Source organism: Pelecanus crispus, chromosome 3 (assembly GCF_030463565.1).
Source record: "Pelecanus crispus isolate bPelCri1 chromosome 3, bPelCri1.pri, whole genome shotgun sequence".
Classification (NCBI taxonomy): domain Eukaryota; kingdom Metazoa; phylum Chordata; class Aves; order Pelecaniformes; family Pelecanidae; genus Pelecanus; species Pelecanus crispus.
Genome location: NC_134645.1, coordinates 133,072,850 through 133,091,913, shown reverse-complemented (window position 1 = coordinate 133,091,913; position 19,064 = coordinate 133,072,850). Strand labels below are relative to the sequence as shown.

The following is a 19,064-nucleotide window of genomic DNA, read 5'->3' as shown; positions in this document are numbered from 1 at the left end:
AAATACCTGCGGGGAGGGGATGAAGGGGATGGAGCCAGGCTCTTCCCGGGGTGCCCAGGGCCAGGGGCCACGGGCACAAACGGGACCCCGGGAGGGTCCCTCAGCGCACCGGGACCTCTCCTCAGCGTGCGGGCGACACGGGCACAGCCTGCCCGGGGGGGTGGTGGGGTCTCCATCCCCGGAGACTCCGTTCGCGGTCCCGGGCAGCGGCTCCGGGTGGCCGGGCCGGAGCCGGGGGTAGCACGGGGGGGACCCCAGCGGGGCCCGGCCGCCGCCGCTCCGCGGGCGTGGGCCGCGGGGCGGGGCGGGGCCGTGCGGGGCGGGGCCGTGCGGGGAGGCCGCGGATCGTCCCTGCAGCCCCCGCGGCGCGGCCCGTCCCGTCCCGGCAGCCCCCGCGGCCCGTCCCGGCAGCCCCCGCGGCCCGTCCCGGCAGCCCCCGCGGCGCGGCCCGTCCCGTCCCGGCAGCCCCCGCGGCCCGTCCCGCCCGGCCCCTGGCGGCGCGGGGAGATGGCGGCGGCGGGCGCGGAGGAGCGGCGAGGCCCGTGGGGGGCGGCGGGCCCCGGCTCCGGCCCCGTCCCGCTGGGCTCGCTGCTCAGCCGGCTGCCGCTGGCGCCGTCCCCGCGGCGGCGAACCGCCAGCCAGTGCAAACCGGAGCCGCCGCTGCTGCGCACCAGCAAGCGGACCATCTACACGGCCGGCCGGCCGCCATGGTACAGCGAGACCGGCGCGCCCGTGGACGAGGCCTTCGTCATCGGTGAGCGGCGGGGCCGGGACCGGGACCGGCTGGGGGGGACGGAGCCGGGAACGGGCTGAGCGGGGGCCGGGGCCGTGCTGGGGAAGGGATGGGGCCGGGCTCGGGGGGGGGGATGGAGCCGGGGCTGGTCTGGGCTGGGGAAGGGTCGGGGCCGGGGCCGGAGCTGGGGAAGGGTCGGGGCCGGGGCCGGAGCTGGAGCTGGGGAAGGGTCGGGGCCGGGGCCGGAGCTGGGGAAGGGTCGGGGCCGGGGCCGGAGCTGGAGCTGGGGAAGGGTCGGGGCCGGGGCCGGAGCTGGGGAAGGGTCGGAGCCGGGGCCGGAGCTGGGGAAGGGTCGGAGCCGGGGCCGGAGCTGGGGAAGGGTCGGGGCCGGGGCCGGAGCTGGGGAAGGGTCGGGGCCGGGGCCGGAGCTGGGGAAGGGTCGGAGCCGGGGCCGGAGCTGGGGAAGGGTCGGAGCCGGGGCCGGAGCTGGGGAAGGGTCGGAGCCGGGGCCGGAGCTGGGGAAGGGTCGGAGCCGGGGCCGGAGCTGGGGAAGGGTCGGAGCCAGGGTCGGAGCCGGGGCCGGAGCTGGGGGGGGGTGGGATGGAGCCAGGGCCGGGCTGGGGAAGGGCTGGAGCCGCAGCCGGGGCCGAGCTGGGGAAGGGATGGGGACGGGGACGGGGACGGGCTGGGGGGGGATGGAGCTGGGGCCGGGGTCTGGCTGGGCTGGGGAAAGGATGGGGATGGGGACCGGCTGGGGGGGAGCCGGGGCCGGAGCCGAGGCCATGGCCGGGGGGGGGATGGAGCCCGGGCTGGGCTGGGCTGGGGAAGGGCCGGGGCCGAGGTCGAGATCAGGCTGGGGAAGTGATGGGACCGGAGCCGGGGCCGGGCTGGGGAAGGGATGGGGCCAGGGCTGGGGCTGGGACTGAGCTGGGGAAGGGCCAGGGTCGGGCCGGGGAAGGGCCGGGGCTAGGGCCAGGCTGAGGGTGGGCTGGGCTGGGGAAGGGATGGGTCCAGAGCTGGGGCTGGGGCTGGAGCCGGGGTCGGAATGGGGAAGGGGAAGGGATGGAGCCGTGGCCAGAGCTGTGGCTGGGACTGGGGAAATGGTGGAGCCGTGCCCTGAGCCATGGCCGGGGAAGTGATGGGACTGGAGCCAGGGCTGGGACCGGGATGGAGCTGGAGCTGGGGAAATGATGGAGCCGTGGCCGCCGCGGTGCCACCGCCCGCTCGCCCCCAGGCCTGTGCGGCGGCAGCGCCTCGGGCAAGACGACGGTGGCAACACGGATCATAGAGGCGCTGGACGTGCCTTGGGTCGTGCTGCTCTCCATGGACTCCTTCTATAAGGTGAGGGCCGGAGCCCCGGGGGTCGTGGGGGGCTGGCGTGGTGCTGAGCGGTGACGGTGCCCGCAGGTGCTGGACGAGGGGCAGCAGGCGCTGGCGGCCCGCAGCGACTACAACTTCGACCACCCCGACGCCTTCGACTTCGAGTTGCTCGTCAGCGTCCTCCGCAAGCTCAAGAAGGGCAAGAGCGTGAAGGTGCCGGTCTACGACTTCACCACGCACAGCCGCCGCCGCGAGTGGGTGGGTGCCGCAGGGGAGCCAGGCTGGGCCCCGGGAGGGCAGGCGGGCCGGGTGCTGTGGGGAGAGACCCTGGGATGCGGGGGGGATGCCTGTGGGGCAGGGGTAGGGAGTGCAGGGGCTGTGGGGCCTGGGAGGGCGAAGGGAGGGAGGGGCTGGGGGCCATCGGGTGTGGGAGGGTCACTCCGGGGGGATTTGGGGTGTAGAGGCAGGGAGGGAGCACGGAGGCGCGGAGATAGACATGGAAACAGGGACCAGCGCGGAGTTCAGTGAGAGGCTGCAGTGCAGAGCGTGAAGGAGTGCAGTGAGGACGGGGGCTGAGGAAAGGTGTTGGGTAGAGATTTGTGGTCCTGGAGCAAGGCTCTGGGTTCTGGGCCAACGCAGGGCTGGGGTGTCAAGTGCAGGGGTGAGAAAAAGGGCCCTTAAAAGTTGGGTGATGTAGGGTGGTTATGGGGAGCTGTGTCCATGGGCGGCGAGAGCCCGGCGTGGGTCAGGGGCTGAGGCGCTGTCGGTGCCGAGTGTTGGCGTTGCTGCGGCGTGCGTGAGCAGGGCGGGATGACTACGGCTCTTACCTGCCCACAGAAAACGGTGTATGGGGCCAACGTCATCGTGTTCGAAGGGATACTGGCTTTTGCGAACAAGGAGCTGCTGAAGGTATCGCTGCCAGATGCGGCTGGTGGCCCGTCTCGGCGCGTGGCGTGGGAGGAGGAGTGCAGCGGGGGGGACGAGCGCCGTCCTGGCCCGGCCCTCGGTGCCGCTGGGGCAGGGTGATGGCGGGGGGCTGTGGAGGGAGAGGTCTCCCGCTGCTCCGCTCGCTGGCAGAGCCCCTCAGGAAGCAGCGCTGGGTGCCATCGCTGTGGGGGTCGGACGTGGCTGGGCCGCGGGTGAAGGGAGCGAGGCGGGACTGCCGGGGGGCTGCGTGGAGGGTGCTCACCCCTCCCAGTTTTCCAGCTCCTGGACATGAAAGTGTTTGTGGATACGGACTCTGACATCCGGCTGGTGCGGCGGCTGCAGCGCGACATCATGGAACGCGGGCGCGACATCGTGGGCGTCATCAAGCAATACAACAAGTTTGTGAAGCCGGCCTTCGAGCAGTACATCGAGCCCACCGTGCAGGTCGCCGACATCGTGGTGCCCAGGGGTGAGGCCGGGCTGCGTTTGCCAGACCTGACCCCAGTGGCGGGAGCGGCTGTCCTGGGAGGGGGTCGGGTCGGCGTGCGTCTGACCCGGCTTCTCCGCTCTCCCGTCAGGTGGGGAGAACTCCGTGGCCCTGGACCTCATCGTGCAGCACGTGCACAGCCAGCTGGAGAAGGTGAGGCGCGGGCTGATCGATCGCTGCTGGCGCGGGCGAGGAGGAGGTGGATTCCGCACGCAGAGCGGGAGGACGTGGCTGCCCGCAGCCCTGTGCTCCTGGAGCACCCGGGGGCTCTTGGTGTCACCCCTCTCTTTACAAAAGCTCTTAGCGCAGCTCTCGGGGCAGAGCGAGCTGCGATGTGGGGGCTGGGGACGCGGAAATGGGGCTGGGGACGCGGAGATGGGGCTGGGCACAGCCCTGCCCTGGCAGTGATGCCTGGCGCTTGCGGTCTGGCCTGGCCTTGTGCGCCTGCTGTCCCCCGCGGTCCCAGTCAGCTCTTCTGATCGCAGCTGTCCCCAGTCAGCGCTTCTCAGCTGTCCCCACCTCGCTCGCCCCTGGCTGCGCCCCGCAGCCTGCCTGTGCCTCCCAGCTGTGCCCAGCGGTGGTTTCCCTGCTCTCGGTTTAGCCCCAGGAGAAGGGGTGGGAGCTGGACCAGGGCTGTGCCTGGCCAGCACAGTGACTGCGTGTCTTTTCTTTCCCCTTTTGCCGTGCTGGATGCCTCTGCTCTACCACCCAGCGTGAGATCACTGTCAGGTACGTGGGGACCCTGCCAGCTGCGGTTCCTGGGCTGGGGGTGGAGGGCTGCCAGCACCTGCTCTTCTCCGAGCCCTGCCTCTTCTCTGTCCCTGCTGGACAAAGCTTTGCTGGGATGCCTGAGCGTAGCTGCTCTTCCTCGACTGCTGCCCTGGTTGAGCCCCAGGCAGCGGCTCAGCACCACGCAGCCGCTCGCTGCTTCCCCCTGCCCCGGTGGGATGGGGGAGAGAATCGGAGGAGTAGGGGTGAGAAACACTCCTGGGGTGAGATAAGAACACTTTAATAGTTGAAATAAAGTAAAATAGTAATGATAATAATAACAATATAAGAATGATAATAATAATAATATCCAAAGCAAGTGATGCCCAATGCAATTGCTCCCCACCCGCCGACCGATGCCCAGACAGTTCCTGAGCAGCGATCGCTGCTCCCCAGCCAACCCCCCCAGTTTCCATACTGCCCATGACGCCGTATGGTATGGAATGGCCCTTGGGGCAGTTGGGATCAACTCTTCTGGCTGTGCCCCCTCCCAGCTCCTTGTGCCCCTGGCAGAGCAGGGGAAGCTGAAAAGTCCTTGACTGGTATAAGCAGTGCTGAGCAACAACTAAACCATCAGTGCGTTATCAGCATTCTTCTCCTACTAAATCCAAACCACAGCACTGTGCCTGCTACTGGGAAGAAAATTAACTCTATCCCAGCTGAAACCAGGACAACTGCCGAGGTGGCTGCCCTGTCTGCAGCTTCCTGGGGGTTGTTTTGCTGCGGCTGCAGGCTCCTGTGTAACCTGTCCCACAGCAGCTATGCTCGACTTGTGTAACTCGCTCCCTGCGCTGCTCCTGTCCCTTTCTGGAGCGTGGTTCCTGCCCTGAACGTTAGAGTGCCCCAGGCTGCTCCTTTCCGTGGGAGAAGTGCCCTGGACAGCCCTCCCTGTTCTCTGGGACACCGTGTAGGCAGCCTCAGTGGGACCGTCCTCATGTCTCAGTGCAACCTGCCCCAGGATGCGCAGCAAGGTCTTGCCTGTGCTGAGCTGCGGCTCCCGCTCCCCAGGCGCTGGCAGAGTGTGTGTGGAGGCAGCTGACAGCTGGATTTGTGGTCGGGGGGGGGTTCCCCAGCTGTACGGGGTGGTACTGCTTTGGGATCTCATACCTGGTGCCAGATGTGGGGCTTTCCTAGGGATCAGGGCGGGAAGGCCAGGTGCTTTCTGATGTCCAGCCTGTGCAGCGGGTTCTCCGGGAGGAGATTTCCTTCGCTCGGGGGCTGTGTCCCGCTCTGAGCGGTGGCTCTGTGTGCTTGTGCTGTGCAGCTCTGATCGCTGCTTGCTTGTTGCAGGGCAGCTCTGGCCTCTGCCCACCAAGGGCAGCCCCTGCCGAAGACGCTGAGCGTCCTGGAGAACACGCCGCAGGTGCGAGGCATGCACACCATCATCAGGTAGGTCCTTGCCTCCTTCAGGATTTCTTCTGTGTCCCTCACAGAAGGGCTGTTCCGTAGGATCACACCACAAAACCTGGCGTCAGTTTTCCCTCCTCTGCCTTTAGGGCTTTGGACGTAGGTGTTTTCTTGGAGCAGAACTGCTGAAGGGAGCTGGCTCCAGCCTACAGACACTTTTTTGGCAACAAGACCTTGGCACATCTGCCCTGGGGTGACTTCTGAGCCACGGGCAGGCTTTTCTTACGATGAGAGGAGACTGGTTAGCTCTTTCCTAGCTGGAGCACAGGCCTAGCAGCTGGTGGCATGGGGTGAGGTGCCCTTGCTGCCCCTTTCCTGAGGCGCTTGGTTTTAGAGCCAGCTTACAGAGGGGACCCAGGCTGCTTCCATGACTTTGCCGCTCACTTGATCTTTTCATTCCCTGTCAGTGCTCCTCTTTTCCAGGTGACAGTAGCGTTGGTGTAGGGTCAAGAGCCGAATCCTGTGGGACCACTAAGATGTTCCTTGTTACTGCGGTTGCAGAAGCTTGCAGCCTCTGCGTGCATTTCCTTCACTGGGTTTGTAAAACAGAAAGGGGATGTTGAGCTCATCAGGGCTCTTCTGCGCCTGCTCGCACTGTGGCTGGCTACCGGCGCCTGTGTGTTGGTTTGGAGAACGTCACCTCATTACCACATGCAGGCCGTGCAGCTCCTTGTAGGAAGCAAGGTGTTCCTACTCCAGGCTCCTCCTGTGACTCCTCCCTGTCGAAGCGCAGGCTCCAAAGGCATTTCGCAGCAGTAAAAAGCCAGGTGATGTGGCACCTTATGTGCACTGGGCGGAGACCTGTGCCGGTGTCTGAAGCCCATGTGCCTCACCCCTCGGCTGTGGACTTCTAGTAGTTCTGAGTTCAGGCCCAGCTAAGGGAACCTTGGGGCACATATGACCATGTTCCTCCAGCGTCTTCTTGCTCCAGTGCTCTGGCAGTGGCTTCTTCACGGCCTGAGCCGATTTCTCTAGCTCATCTGCTGTCCCTGCGCTCAATGGTAGATCATAGAATCATGGAATCGTTTAGGTTGGAAAATACCTTTAAGATCATCCAGTCCAACCATTAACCTACACTACCAAGTCCACACTAAACCAATTAAGGGTAGACTAGACTAAACCATGTCCCCAAGTGCCACCTCTGTCCGTTTTTTGAACGCTTCCAGGGATGGGAACTCCCCCACCTCTCTGGGCAGCCTGTTCCAATTCTTGACTACCCTTTCTGTGAAGAAATTTTTCCTAATATCCAATCTAAACCTCCCCTGGCACAGCTTGAGCCCATTTCCTCTCGTCCTATCGCTCGTTACTTGGGAGAAGAGACCAACACCCCCCTCCCTGCCCCCTCCTGTCAGGGAGTTGTAGAGAGCGAGATGAAGGTTGGAGATCCTGGGGCAAGAGCTCCTCCAGAGGCTGAATGTCGTTTGCTTGCAAAGGAGCAGTTTTCCCTTACCCTGGGGTTACGCAGGGAGAGAAGAATGCAAGTCTTTGTGTGGCAGCCTGCCCCATCTCTAGCCTTCCTGTTCACAGGCTCTGGCACGGACCTTTCACCTACGGCTCCTCCTGCTCCCTTGGGAGCCAAGGAACCTTGGTGCCAAGCGCCAGGTTTGAGGAAGGGGCAGCACCATGGGCAGGCACTGAATCCTCTCTTATCTGTAACTGCTGTTCCCATCTTCCTCCTTGAAGTCCGTGTCCTTTTGCCTTGCTGGGAACGGCCTGTCGTGCCTCCATCTTTGTGCCACAAGCCTCTAATAACCTTAATCTGCTTAGACTTAGGAGTTTCTTCAGCTGCCCCAGGGAGGGAGGGGATCAAACCCATGCAGGCTGTGGTTGGAGTCCAGCAGCCCTGCTGACCTCGAGCTACTGTAGCAGTGCTGTGTTTCTGCAGCCGGCTGGTGCGAGCGGCACGGCTGCGGGAAGGCCGACTTTGCCTCTTCCAGATGGTAAATGAAAAATACCACATTTATGAGGGGCGTTGACTTGGCCTGTCAGCCACCCCCTCAAATCCTGCTGCAGCCCAAGAAAGCAGGGAAAGCTTGAAGCCGTGCTGTTACTAAGATCTCTAAGCTGAGGAACTCTTCTGGTAAAAAGTTCCTGTATTCAGCAACAGCAAGGCAGCTTATATTTCTGGTGCTTGTAGGTGATACTTGGCAGCGCTCATTTGCTGCTGCGTGACTTCAGCATGGCGTGGAACTGCTAATGCTCCTCATGTGAGACCCTCTGGGCTTCCCTCTGCTCCAGAGGCGCTGCTCCCTGCCTGCTGACGTTCTCCTGGGCTCCCTGGAGAGGTCCAGACTGGCGGGGGATCGAACGCATGCCTTTTGTCAAGCTTCCTGCACCTCAGTGCATGAAGTTACTGGGTCCTGAAGATCTCCCGTCTTTGTTCTGGCTGCTGCGGTGCTGCTGCTGCCCCTTCCGCAGTGGCAACCCTCGTGGAGTGCTGGTGTTCCCACCAGTACTGCCTTTCGGAGTGCCTTGGCACACCAAACCTGGCGTCTGTGGATGCACCAGAGCGCTGTGAACCAGGATTTCCCCTCCAGCCTCCCATTTTCCATCCTGCCTTTCCCAGCGCAGCTCCCTTGGAGACAGCCTGTTGATCTCGGCTTGCCAGGCTGCTGCCGGCCAACGTCGTTTCCCTGTTGCTCAACACTGGAGGCTCTTCTGTGCCTCAGCCTTCTGTCTCTGAGGGCCCTCCTGGAAGATTATGTTGTGGCAGCAGATGAGCATCTCGCCGAGTATAGTCATGGCAAACTCGGGCATCTCAGGGAGAAGTGGTTTCTGGAGTGATTTTCTGTTATTGTGGAGAGGCGGAAACTGAAAAACAGCCTCGCGCTAGAGTAGCTGAATGATTTTATTCGTGATCAGGCTAGAGATGGATGGTGTAATAAGGGTATGGGTCATGTCTTCCAACTTAAAAGACTCTTCAGTCTTGGGTCCAGACCGCCAGAGTCAGTAGGAGCATTTTGTGCCCGTCAGGGCTCTGCAGGGCCTGAACAGTCCTTTCTGCCCCGCCACAGCCCTGCAGCATCTCGGGCTCTCTCTGCCACAGGAGAACGGCAGTTCCCTTCCACCGCTTGCATCTGGGTCCCCACGTGCTCGTGGAAAGGCTCCGGGATGGCCCCTGTGGCACGGCCTGTGGGTGGCGTGGGTCACCTTCCCCTCTTGGCGAGTTTGCTCTGGCCTGAGCCTTTGAACTTTGTGCTCTGGCAGGACACGTTGTCCTGCGCTGGAGCTGCCCTTGAGAAGCGTGTGGCTGGTGGTGCTTCAGCGAGGGGCAGAGCGAGGTGCTCCCTGCATGCTGGGAAGTTACCGGCGCCAGAGAAGGTGGTTCAGATGTGAAACCCATCCATGCTCAAGCTTCCCGGGGGCCTGAACGCGATGGCTGGCTTTCAGCTACGGACGCTTCTGTTCGTGAGCTAACCTGACATCGTGTTCAGGCTTCCAGCTAGGTTCTTGCTGGTCCCTGTTCAGGCCACCCGGTGCTTTCCTGCCGTCTCCTGCTGAGAGCGCCAGGGAAGATCGAGGTCCTCGGAAGCTGCTGGCTGCAGCGCTGCTGCGCCCAGCTGCGGGCTCCCGGCTTGCGGGGTTGTGCATGCTGCCCATGGTTCGGGTGGGCAGCACCTGGAGCAGCGCGTGCCCTCGGGCTTCGCCTGGGCAATGGCAGGTCTGAGCCCGTGCTGTTACGTGGCGGGGTGAGCAGCCTTGGTGTCCCTTTTGGGAACGCTCTTGGCATGGAGGCACGGCTGGAGCGATCCCGCGCTCTGACCGGCGCGGGGAGGGTCCTCCACTGCTGCTGGCGGGCGTCAGGGCTGCCCTCCCTTGCAGCACCCCTTCCCCCTTGCATCGTTGACAGTTGCTTGTCCCCTGGGTGAGGAGAAGCTTCTTGCTTGTCTTTTGCCTCTGCACGAAAAGGGAGGCATGCTGGGGCCTTTGCAGCGCGGGGACCGAGGATACTCCCCCGTCCCTGGGACGTCTTTCGGGGGCTGCGGAGGAGTCTGCCTCTGCGGGAGCACCGACGGGCCTGTCCCACCCAGGTCAGAGGCTGGCCGGGGCGGCCGACTGTCCCCGTCCGTGGCAGAGCAGCCCCGGGGCCAGCGTGGGGCTCGTCGGGGGTGGCTGGCTGTGGAGGCAGGGCTGCTGCCGGACTCGTGTGCCTGGATCTTGGGCGGTGCTCCCAAAGCTGCCATGGGTGAGCGTGTGGGTGAAGCCCACCCGTGGGGGAGCGTGCGTGCCGACAGCCCACGCTGAAGAGCTTGTAGGCAGGGCGCCTGTTTCTTCCAGGCCAGAACTGATTTTCTGACTTGTCATGGGAGTGTCGCGCTGTCCCCCGGGCTTGTTGGAAATGTCCACGTTAGTCAGGTTTTCTGGTTATTGCAGAGCTCTCGGGTGTGAGCTACCCACGTCTGGCTGCAAAAATATCTCGGGATACTAGCGACTGTTTATCCTTCTCCAGAGCGCTGTTGACTGGGCTGTCTGTCATCATGGTGAGATGTGAGAAGTGGCAGATGATGTCTTAAAATACAGAGTAAAAATATTCAATATCCTTCTGCCTCTTCTGGACTGCTGCCAGTTCCACCTCTTCCATCTGGGAACCGGCAAAAGTCTGTAGGGTTCCTTTGTTCCTTATGTTCTCCAGAAAGTATGCAGGCTGCGCTGCTTTCGGCACAGGTTACAGAAGAGAAAATGCATCTCAGCTGCTTCTTGTTAAACCGCAGTCCTTCGGCGTCAGTCTGCCTCTCGGCTGTTGTTCAGCCAGGGAGCCAGAAGCTTGTTCTTGACGGTTCTCCAGTGAAATGGCACTTACATTACAACCTGCTACTTACTCGTTTGCCAAAGCAGCCACGGACTGTGCGAGGTATAGATGGACACTGGTGGATTCTTTATGATCACACTTTAAACGACAAGCAAATCTCAGATTCTCCTTTTCCTCTTGCCTTCAGGCACGTGACGCTGACAGTGCTGGTGGAGGAGCTGTTCTGCTCACCTGAAAATGCTCTCCGAGTAACACGGGACTGGGACAGGCCTGCCTGTCACTGAGTGAAGTGCTGTACGCGCTCGTGTTACGGTGCTTGGAGAACTGCGTGTTGTGGGAAACGCAAGGTTTTGTGCAGTGGTTCCTTTTGTGTGGTGAAAGGATTGGGCTGCAACATGTACGTAGTAGCTAGCGACAGGACGAGAGGAGATGGGCTCAAGCTGCGCCAGGGGAGGTTTAGGTTGGATATTGGGAGAAATTTCTTCATGGAAAGAGTGGCCAAGCATTGGAACAGGCTGCCCAGAGAGGTGGGGGAGTCCCCAGCCCTGGAGGGGTTCAACAAACGGGCAGAGGTGGCACTGGGGGACATGGTTTGGTGGGCATGGGGGTGTTGGGTTGGTGGTTGGGCTGATGATCTTAGAGGGCCTTTCCAACCTCAGTGATTCCTGGTTTTACTTTCATTAAAAAAACCCAGCCACCAAGCCAGGAAACATGAAATTGCTGCTCTCCCCTGAATTGGCTTAGTGGTGGACTTGGTAGTGTAGGTTAATGGTTGGACTGGGTGATCTTCAAGGTCTTTTCCAACCTCAACGATTCGATGATTCTATGCGTGCCGATGGTCAAAACGCTCCCCATGAGAAAAGCCAGCCTCTCTCCCCTCTGCTCCTGGCACCGGGGTTAGCGCCCGTGCACGCGCAGTTGGCTTTACTCCTGAGGGAGAAGGGGAGGTTTCCTGTGAATTACGATCCCATTGTGGTTTTATTCTGTTTTCTATTTATTTTATTTATTTCTTGCTGCCCTCAGCACTTCAGTGTTGTGATGAGATAACGCCAGGTATTTCAAAATCTGATTCCTGGCAGTAGTTTATCTCTCACTTGGTACATAAATGGAGAGGAGCTGAGAACATGTCGGATGTTTTCCCATTACCGGTGTCAGGTAACCCAGCTGCTCTTGGCCCTGGTGCGGTCTGGTCTCTTCCACGTCGAGGTGTTCCTGGAGCTGTCCTGCTCTGCTGTGGTCCGTCCTGGTTGTGCTCCCATTCCGCCTTGCGCTCCCCTGACAGGGCCCGTGCAAAACACGTGCCACTTGCTCCTGAGTTTCTCTTGCCCCGAGAACCGATGGTGCTGCCTGACGTTCTGCGGCTCCCGCCCCCTGTTTTTCTCCTGGCTCTTTCCACGTAGTCAGCAGTTACGTCCTAAATCTCCAGCCCTGCAAATCCTCAGCAGAGATTCAGCGGTGATTAGAGGTCAGGCTCGGAGCGAGTAATGCTGCGCCTCTGCGCTTGCTTCTCGGGCACCTGCCTCATCTCTGTTCAGGGTCAGGATGTGCACCTACACCAGGCTGCTCATGTTGTGCTCACTTATCCCTCCTTTTTGCTTTATTCACTTTGCTAGGCTAGCTAGCCCACCATGCAGAGTCAGCTCTGAACCGTCCCCCGTGTCCCGAAGAGGACTGAGCGTGGCATCCTTTCACTTTACCTGATCTACGTGATCTGCTGCAGGCTTTGTGTCCCCCTTCCAGGGGAACTGAACAAATTTATTTGACCGTGTGGTCCTTTCTAGACAACACCCTGGGTCTTCAGCAAGCCCTGAAACGTCAGCGATGACTAGCTGTGTCTCCTCCCCGAGAGCTTCCAGGTTCCCAGGGGCTGCTCTCTGTTCATGCCGGCCCTCACCTGGAGCCCCGTTTGCCGTCTGCGGGGTGGAGCAGGGACTCTGCTCATCTCACGCAGGTGTCCTCCCTCAACAGGAACAAGGACACAACCAGGGACGAATTCATCTTCTACTCCAAGCGCCTGATGAGGCTGTTGATCGAACATGCCCTCTCCTTCCTGCCGCTGAAGGTGAGTGACCGCTCCTCGGCTGCGGCCACGGCCACGTCTCCCCCTCCTGAGCCCCGCGGGGGCCCGGCTTCATCCGCGCTCCCTCCTCCTCCCCTTTCTGCAGTCGGTCACTGTGGAGACGCCCCAGGGAACAACATACGAAGGAAAGCGGTTCCACAGGCAGAGGGTGAGACGACGTCCCAGCCCCTTCCTCCCCGCAAGCACGCGGCTGCCCTATCTCTGGTCGGCGTGGACTGGGAAAACCTGGCGGCTCCTGGGGTCCGTCCCCGTGCAGACGAGCTGCTGGGCAGGGCTTGTTCCCCTCTCCCGCAGTGCTGGAGCCTCAGGAGCTCCCTGGAGCGGCCGCTTCCCCTGTGCGGCGCCAGGCAGACGCGTTCTCCTCCCTTCCCCAGATCACAGGCGTCTCCATCCTGCGAGCAGGGGAGACCATGGAGCAGGCTCTCACTGCTGTGTGCAAGGACATCCGCCTGGGAAAGATCCTGATCCAGACCAACCACGACACGGGCGAGCCCGAGGTGAGCGGCACCCGCTGCCCCGGCCCAGAGTCCCCCGTCACCGTGGGATGGGTGACCACCTCTCCTGGTGTTCAAAAAACGGGCAGAGGTGGCACTTGGGGACGTGGTTTAGTGGGCATGGGGTGTTGGGTTGATGGTTGGGCTGATCTTAGAGGCCCTTTCCAATCTTAATGATTCCTGGTTTTACTTTCATTATAAATAATGCAGCCACCAAGCCAGGAAACATGAAATTGCTACTCTACCCTGAATTGGTTTAGTGTGGACTTGGCAGTGTTGGGTTAATGGTTGGACTGGGTGATCTTCAAGGTCTTTTCCAACCTCAACGATTCGATGGTTCTGTGATTCCCTCCTCAGCTCCACTACCTGCGCCTTCCCAAGGAGATCAGCGAGGACTACGTCATCCTCATGGACAGCACCGTGTCCACGGGAGCTGCTGCCATGATGGCTGTGCGCGTCCTGCTGGTGAGGGGCCGGGGGCGGCGGGGGGGCGGCGTGGGGGCGTGCGGCCCCCCGAGCACCCGCCGGGCTCTCACGGCTCCGCGTGCCGCAGGATCACGACGTGCAGGAGGACAGGATCTTCCTGCTGTCGCTGCTGATGGCGGAGATGGGGGTGCACTCCGTGGCCTACGCCTTTCCCCGCGTCCGCATCATCACCACCGCTGTGGACAAGAGGATCAACGAGGAATTCCACATCATCCCAGGCATCGGTGAGGGCGGACGAGGGTGTGCGCAGCCCCTCACCGCGGCAGCCTGGTGGGGTGACCCCTGGCTGAGGGAGCCCGGGCGGGGGGAATCGCGACGGGGCCGGTGCCGCCGTCCCCTCACTCCGTCCCCTCGTCCTTCAGGTAACTTCGGGGACAGGTACTTCGGCACCGACGGCCCCTCTGCGTGGTGCGAGAGCGATGGCACGGACTGCTAAGCTAGCTGGCCGCCGGGCCACCAGCCAGGCTGGCCATGGGGCCGGCCCCCCGCCTCCGCCCCCAGGAGGGGCACCGAGCTGCCAGCCTGCGCCCACCGCCAGCCCCCCGGCTCTCCTGCCCCGCGGGACGAGCCCCTCGCTGCCAGCCTCTCCCTCCGCGCTGCAGGAGCGGCCCCTCGCAGCCTCGATCCTCCCCTCCGAGCAGGGAGGGAGGGATGGCGTCTGCCGCGGACCCCAGGGAGAGGGGGGCTGTTCCTCGCCCCCCGAGACCGGCCTCTGCGCCCCAGGCCGGCCGTGCCTGCGGGAGGGAGAGGTGGTCTGGCTGCGGCCGCTCGTCCCTGGGGAGGAGGGGGACAGGGTCCGGTCCCCTCGAGGCTTCCTCTGGGCCCTGGCTGGGCGCCCGGCCGGCTCCCTTGCTGGAATCTGTATTTATTTGTATTTATTTTGAGCAGCTGCCCACCTGGCTCTCCAGCGGGGCAGGCCAGCTACTTGAAAAACATCAGGGATTGGGGATCTCCTCAAGGAAACCACCTCGTCCCCACCGATGTGACGCTCCGTCCCCTCCCTGCCACACGGCCAGGCCCCGGGAGGGCAGGGAGCGCCTTCGGGAGGGTTTGATATTCAAACATTCCCGCTGCCATCCCGGGCCCTGGGCAGCTGGCGTTGTCCGGCGGCCGTGCCCGGGGGCCGGCCCGAGCCCCCCGCGTCCCGGGGCGCTGCGGGAAGCTGGCGGGGCCCTGCTCTGCCCAGCCCCGCCGCCGCTGCCCTTGTCGCTCAGGTTCTTTGGAAGGGCGGCCTGGCGTCCCCCTCGCGTCCCCCTCGCAGGCAGCGGGAGCGGCTCCGGAGCAGGGTCTGGGTGTCCGGGTGTCCCCGCTTTGCTGGCTGAAGAGGCTCAGCTGCACCCCCCCAGCCCCGGGGTGCCGCCCCCTCCCCGCTGCCCCGGCTGCCTTCATTTTGTACCCCAATAAAGGAGCAGTGCGACCCCCGGGCTGCTGCCTGCCGCCTCGCGCCGGGGGTGGGCAGGGGACGCCGCCGCGGTGTCGCCGGGGGTGCGATGGGGATGGTGCCACGGGCTGGGGGGCTGGGGTGGGTGAGGGGGGTGTCACTGTGTGTTTGGGTGGGTGCTGGGGCTGCCACCCCCTTCCGGGGGTCCCGGGTGCATTGTGGGGGTGTCACCGTGTGTCGGGGGGTGCGATGGGGATGGTGCTGTGTACTGGGGGGGGGTGAGAGAGGTGTCACCGTGTGTTTGGGTGTGTGATGGGGCTGCCACCAAGTACCGGGGGTACCAGGGTGCGTTGTGGGGGTGTCACCGTGTGCTGGGGGGTGCAGTGGGGATGGTGCCACGTGCTGGGGGGGCTGGGGTGGGCGAGAGGGGTGTCACCGTGCTTGTGGGGTGTGCAATGGGGCTGCCACCAAGTACCGGGGGTACCAGGGTGCGTTGTGGGGGTGTCACTGTGTGTCGGGGGGTGCGATGGGGCTGGTGCCACGTGCTGGGGGGGCTGGGGTGGGCAAGAGGGGTGTCACCGTGCTTGTGGTGTGTGCAATGGGGCTGCTACCCCCTTCCAGGGGTCCCAGGGTGCGTTGTGGGGGTGTCACCGTGTGTCGGGGGGTGCGATGGGGATGGTGCCATGTACTGGGGGTGGGTGAAGGGGGTGTCACCGTGTGTTTGGGTGGGTGCTGGGGCTGCCACCGAGTACCGGGGGTGCCGGGGTGTGTTGTGGGGGTGCCACCATGTGTGGGGGGTCGTCACTGCCGGGCTGGGTGATGGGGCTGCCACCCCGTTCCGGGGGTCCCGGGGTGCGTTGTGGGGGTGTCACCGTGTGTCGGGGGGTGCGATGGGGCTGGTGCCACGTGCTGGGGGGGCTGGGGTGGGCGAGAGGGGTGTCACCGTGCTTGTGGGGTGTGCAATGGGGCTGCCACCGAGTACCGGGGGTCCCGGGGTGCGTTGTGGGGGTGTCACCGTGTGTCGGGGGGTGCGATGGGGCTGGTGCCACGTGCTGGGGGGGCTGGGGTGGGTGAGGGGGGTGTCACCGAGTACCGGGGGTGCCAGGGTCCGTTGTGGGGGTGTCACCGTGTGTCGGGGCCGGGGGCGGGGCCAGGGGGCGGGGCCGGGGGGCGGGGCCGAGGCAGGGGGCGGGGCCAGGGGCGGTTCCGGGGGCGGGGCCGGCGCCTGCGCAGAGCGGCGGCGGGCGCGGGCGGAAGCGGCGGCGGGCGCGGGCCCGTCTCGGGGGCCGAGTCGCTCGGTGGTGCCGCCGCCCCGCTCCCTCCCCCCTCCCCTCCGGCCCCCTCCGCCATGGCGGAGCCCGGGCGGCCGCAGCGGAAGCTGTCCCGGGTCGGGGAGAGCCTCTACCGCGTCCTGGGCCTGCAGAAGGGCAGCTCCCCCGAGGAGATCAAGAAGGCCTACCGGTACGGCGGGGCCGAGGGGGCCGGGCCGGCCCGGGGGCCCAGGCGGTGCGGGCCGGGGGGGTCAGGCCCGGGGCCAGGTGTGCGGGGGCTGTCCCGGGGACAAGGCGGTGCGGGGACATCCCTGGGGGGGGAGAGAGCCCCTGGGGGGGCGGGGAGAGCCCCTGGGGGGGGGGAGAGAGCCCGGGGGGGGGTAGAGAGCCCCTGGGAGGGGGAGTCCCGAGGGGGGGAGAGCCCTGGGGGGACATCCTGGGGTGACATCCCGGGGGGGGGAGAACCCCTGGGAGGGGAGCCCCCGGGGGGGGAGAGCCCAGGGCGGGGCGACCCCGGGGGTGGGGAGAGAGCCCCCGGGGGAGGGGAGAGAGCCCCTGGGGGGGGGAGCCCCGGGGGGGGAGAGAGCCCCGGGGGGGGCCAGGCTCTGGGGCCCGTCCCACACGCAGTGCCCCGTAGGAAGCTGGCACTCAAGTACCACCCGGACAAGAACCCCGATGACCCAGCGGCAGCCGAGCGCTTCAAGGAGATCAACAGCGCCCACGCCACGCTGAGCGACGAGGACAAGCGCCGCCTCTACGACCAGTATGGCTCCCTGGGGCTCTACGTGGCCGAGCAGTTCGGCAACGATGCCGTCAAGCACTATTTCCTCATGTCCAAGTGGTGGTTCCAGGTGAGCCCTGCCCCGCCGCCGTGGCCCTGCCCGGCCCATCCCTCGTGCGGGGCATCGCCGGGGCTGCTGCGACGGGGGCCTGGCTGCTGGCGGGGCTCGGGTGGTCTTACGGGGGCTGCCGTGCCCTCCTCTGCAGGCCCTGGCTTTGTGCTGCGGTGCTCTCACCTGCTGCTGCTGCTGCTGCTGTTGCTTCTTCTGCTGCGGGACATGCTGCCCGCCGAAGGAAGACGAGTCCTACAAGTACGTCGACCCCAAGGACCTGGAGGCGCAGATGTGCGCGGAGGACAGCGGTGAGTCGGGCTGGCTGGGTCTGCCTCGAGCCCCAGCGGCTGAGCCCACCTGGTTTTGTCTTGTGTGGGGCCCTGGGGGGGCTTCCCCCATCTCGGGTGGGGGTTGGAGCTCTGGCTCAAGGCTCGGATCTGATTTAAACGCATCCCTTGTTTAACAGCCAGCCCTCGGTGTTTCCTGTCCGGACTGGGGCTGGTGATGAACCACCGCACGGGCCATGAGGGTGCCTTCTCCTTCCTCGTTTTCCCCGGGGCAAGGGCTCCCTGAAGCCCCTGCAAGAGTCTGCAGCCGAGAGACCCTTGGCCTGTGCCCTGCTGGGGAGGGAGCATGGGGAGGGCAGCCGTGCCCCAGGCTGGCTTCGTTCCTGGGCACTGGCCATGCTGGTGTCTACGGGGATTGCCGCCGGCTCGCTTCTGCGGGTCCCCGTGGGGCGGGGGGCACGGCCGTGTGCTGGCTAGAGCTTTGGGAGCCTCGGTCTGCGGGAGCCTTCGTGAGGGTGTTGGGGCGTCCCAGGCACCTGCTCGCTGGCACCACGAGACGGGGCTGAGCCGCAGCTCTTCTCTTCCAGACCCGCAGATACCTGTCGTGGCGCAGCCCCCGCCTGCCGGCGCGGAGCCCTTGCCAGCCATCAGCGGCAAGACCGATGCCTGAGGCTGGCGTCGGTCCCGCGGCTCCCCCAGGACTCTGGGCAGGGATCCTCCTTTGGGACTGTCACTTTCCGGGACCCCGCTCATGCCACCCGGGGCGGCTCTCCAGCCTCAGGGTGGCTAAAATCTCAGGTTAATTTGGCCAGCATCAACGCAGGGGCTCTTCCTGCCCCTGCTCGAGCTCCGGGGCAATGCCCCCGTCTGCCAGCACTGGTGGTGGAGGTGGCCTGGCGCCCGCACTGCTGCGCCCCGTCCCCAGTGCCTCGCCTGCCGCTGTGCCCCCCGCCTGGCCCCGGGCACCGGCAGCCTACCCGAGCAGCCGCACGCAAGCGGAGACCTCTCCGGGCCAGGCTCCGCAGCTTACGAGAGGTAGCCGAGCGCATCCGAGACCGTTAGCACTGTAACCTCTTGGTGCTGGGCTTGAGCCTGCCACCCGCCCTCACGGGGACCCTCCTGATGGGTGCTGGGTGCCAAATGCTGCTCGTGGGGTTGGGGGGTGCCGCCTTCTGTACCCCCTTCCTCTCTGCCCTGCCGCAGCCCCGGGGCACTGGCTGCACCCCACGCTCGCTGCTGCTGGCAGGCTCCCTGCAGGGCTGGGCCCGGAACAGGCACTTTCCTTGGGTTTGTACAGGTTTTATGGGCACTATTAAAGTACGACAGGAGGGGAGCACGTTCCGGTGTGGTCTCTGTCTCGTCGGGGGCTGCCCGCACGATGTGCAGCAGGACGTGCCTCTGCCTGGCCCTGCCCTGTGCTGGGGCGGGTTGTGGCTGGGGGTCCCACAGCAGGGGTGGGCTGAGCAGGGTGCGGACTTGCGTCCCAAGCGCTGCTTGGGGGATGCTTTCTTGCAGGGCTGAACGTCGCTCTGTCCCCTGTCACCTTCCTGGGACAGCTCTGTGTCCCCCAGCCAGTGCTGGCTCCCACGGGGCTGCGCTTTTCCCCCTCCTCGCTGCTGCAGCGCGTAGGGCAGCAGCAGCCTGGCCGGGCACCCCGGTTCCACCGCGGCGTTCGCAGGGACTGTCCCTGCTCCTCCCGCTGCTCACGTCCCGGTCTCCCTGCAGCCCCACGGGCGATGGCCGCCCTGGGCAGGAGCAGCGTTGCTGCAGCCTGGGGCCTGCCTTGCGTCCCGGAGCAGCTCCGCTGGCCCTGGGGCTCTTTTCCGCCACATGTGCCAGG

At 64.7% G+C, this 19,064-nt stretch overlaps 2 protein-coding genes across 3 annotated transcripts; both read left to right on the top strand.

Annotated features, from left to right (window-relative positions):
- The first annotated feature begins 507 nt into the window (after positions 1-507).
- LOC104033141 (uridine-cytidine kinase-like 1) lies at positions 508-13,888 on the top strand. The gene is made up of 14 exons (XM_075707029.1): positions 508-754; positions 1,968-2,074; positions 2,141-2,311; positions 2,891-2,962; positions 3,260-3,449; positions 3,559-3,620; positions 4,180-4,196; positions 5,526-5,624; positions 12,361-12,454; positions 12,558-12,620; positions 12,847-12,969; positions 13,324-13,431; positions 13,520-13,676; positions 13,815-13,888. Exons 1-14 carry the CDS (start codon positions 508-510, stop codon positions 13,886-13,888), a joined length of 1,584 nt encoding a protein of 527 aa, XP_075563144.1.
- Positions 13,889-16,181: 2,293 nt separating this feature from the next.
- DNAJC5G (DnaJ heat shock protein family (Hsp40) member C5 gamma) lies at positions 16,182-18,032 on the top strand. Of its 2 annotated transcripts, none has more exons than XM_075707696.1 (4): positions 16,182-16,294; positions 16,742-16,955; positions 17,092-17,222; positions 17,798-18,032. In XM_075707696.1, the coding sequence occupies exons 1-4, from the start codon at positions 16,182-16,184 to the stop codon at positions 17,892-17,894; spliced, it is 555 nt and encodes a 184-aa protein (XP_075563811.1). In that variant the 3' UTR covers positions 17,895-18,032. The 2 variants fall into 2 exon arrangements, with proteins under 2 accessions (XP_075563811.1, XP_075563810.1); XM_075707695.1 differs by having other exon boundaries at positions 17,092-17,245; positions 17,812-18,032.
- The last annotated feature ends 1,032 nt before the right edge of the window (positions 18,033-19,064 follow it).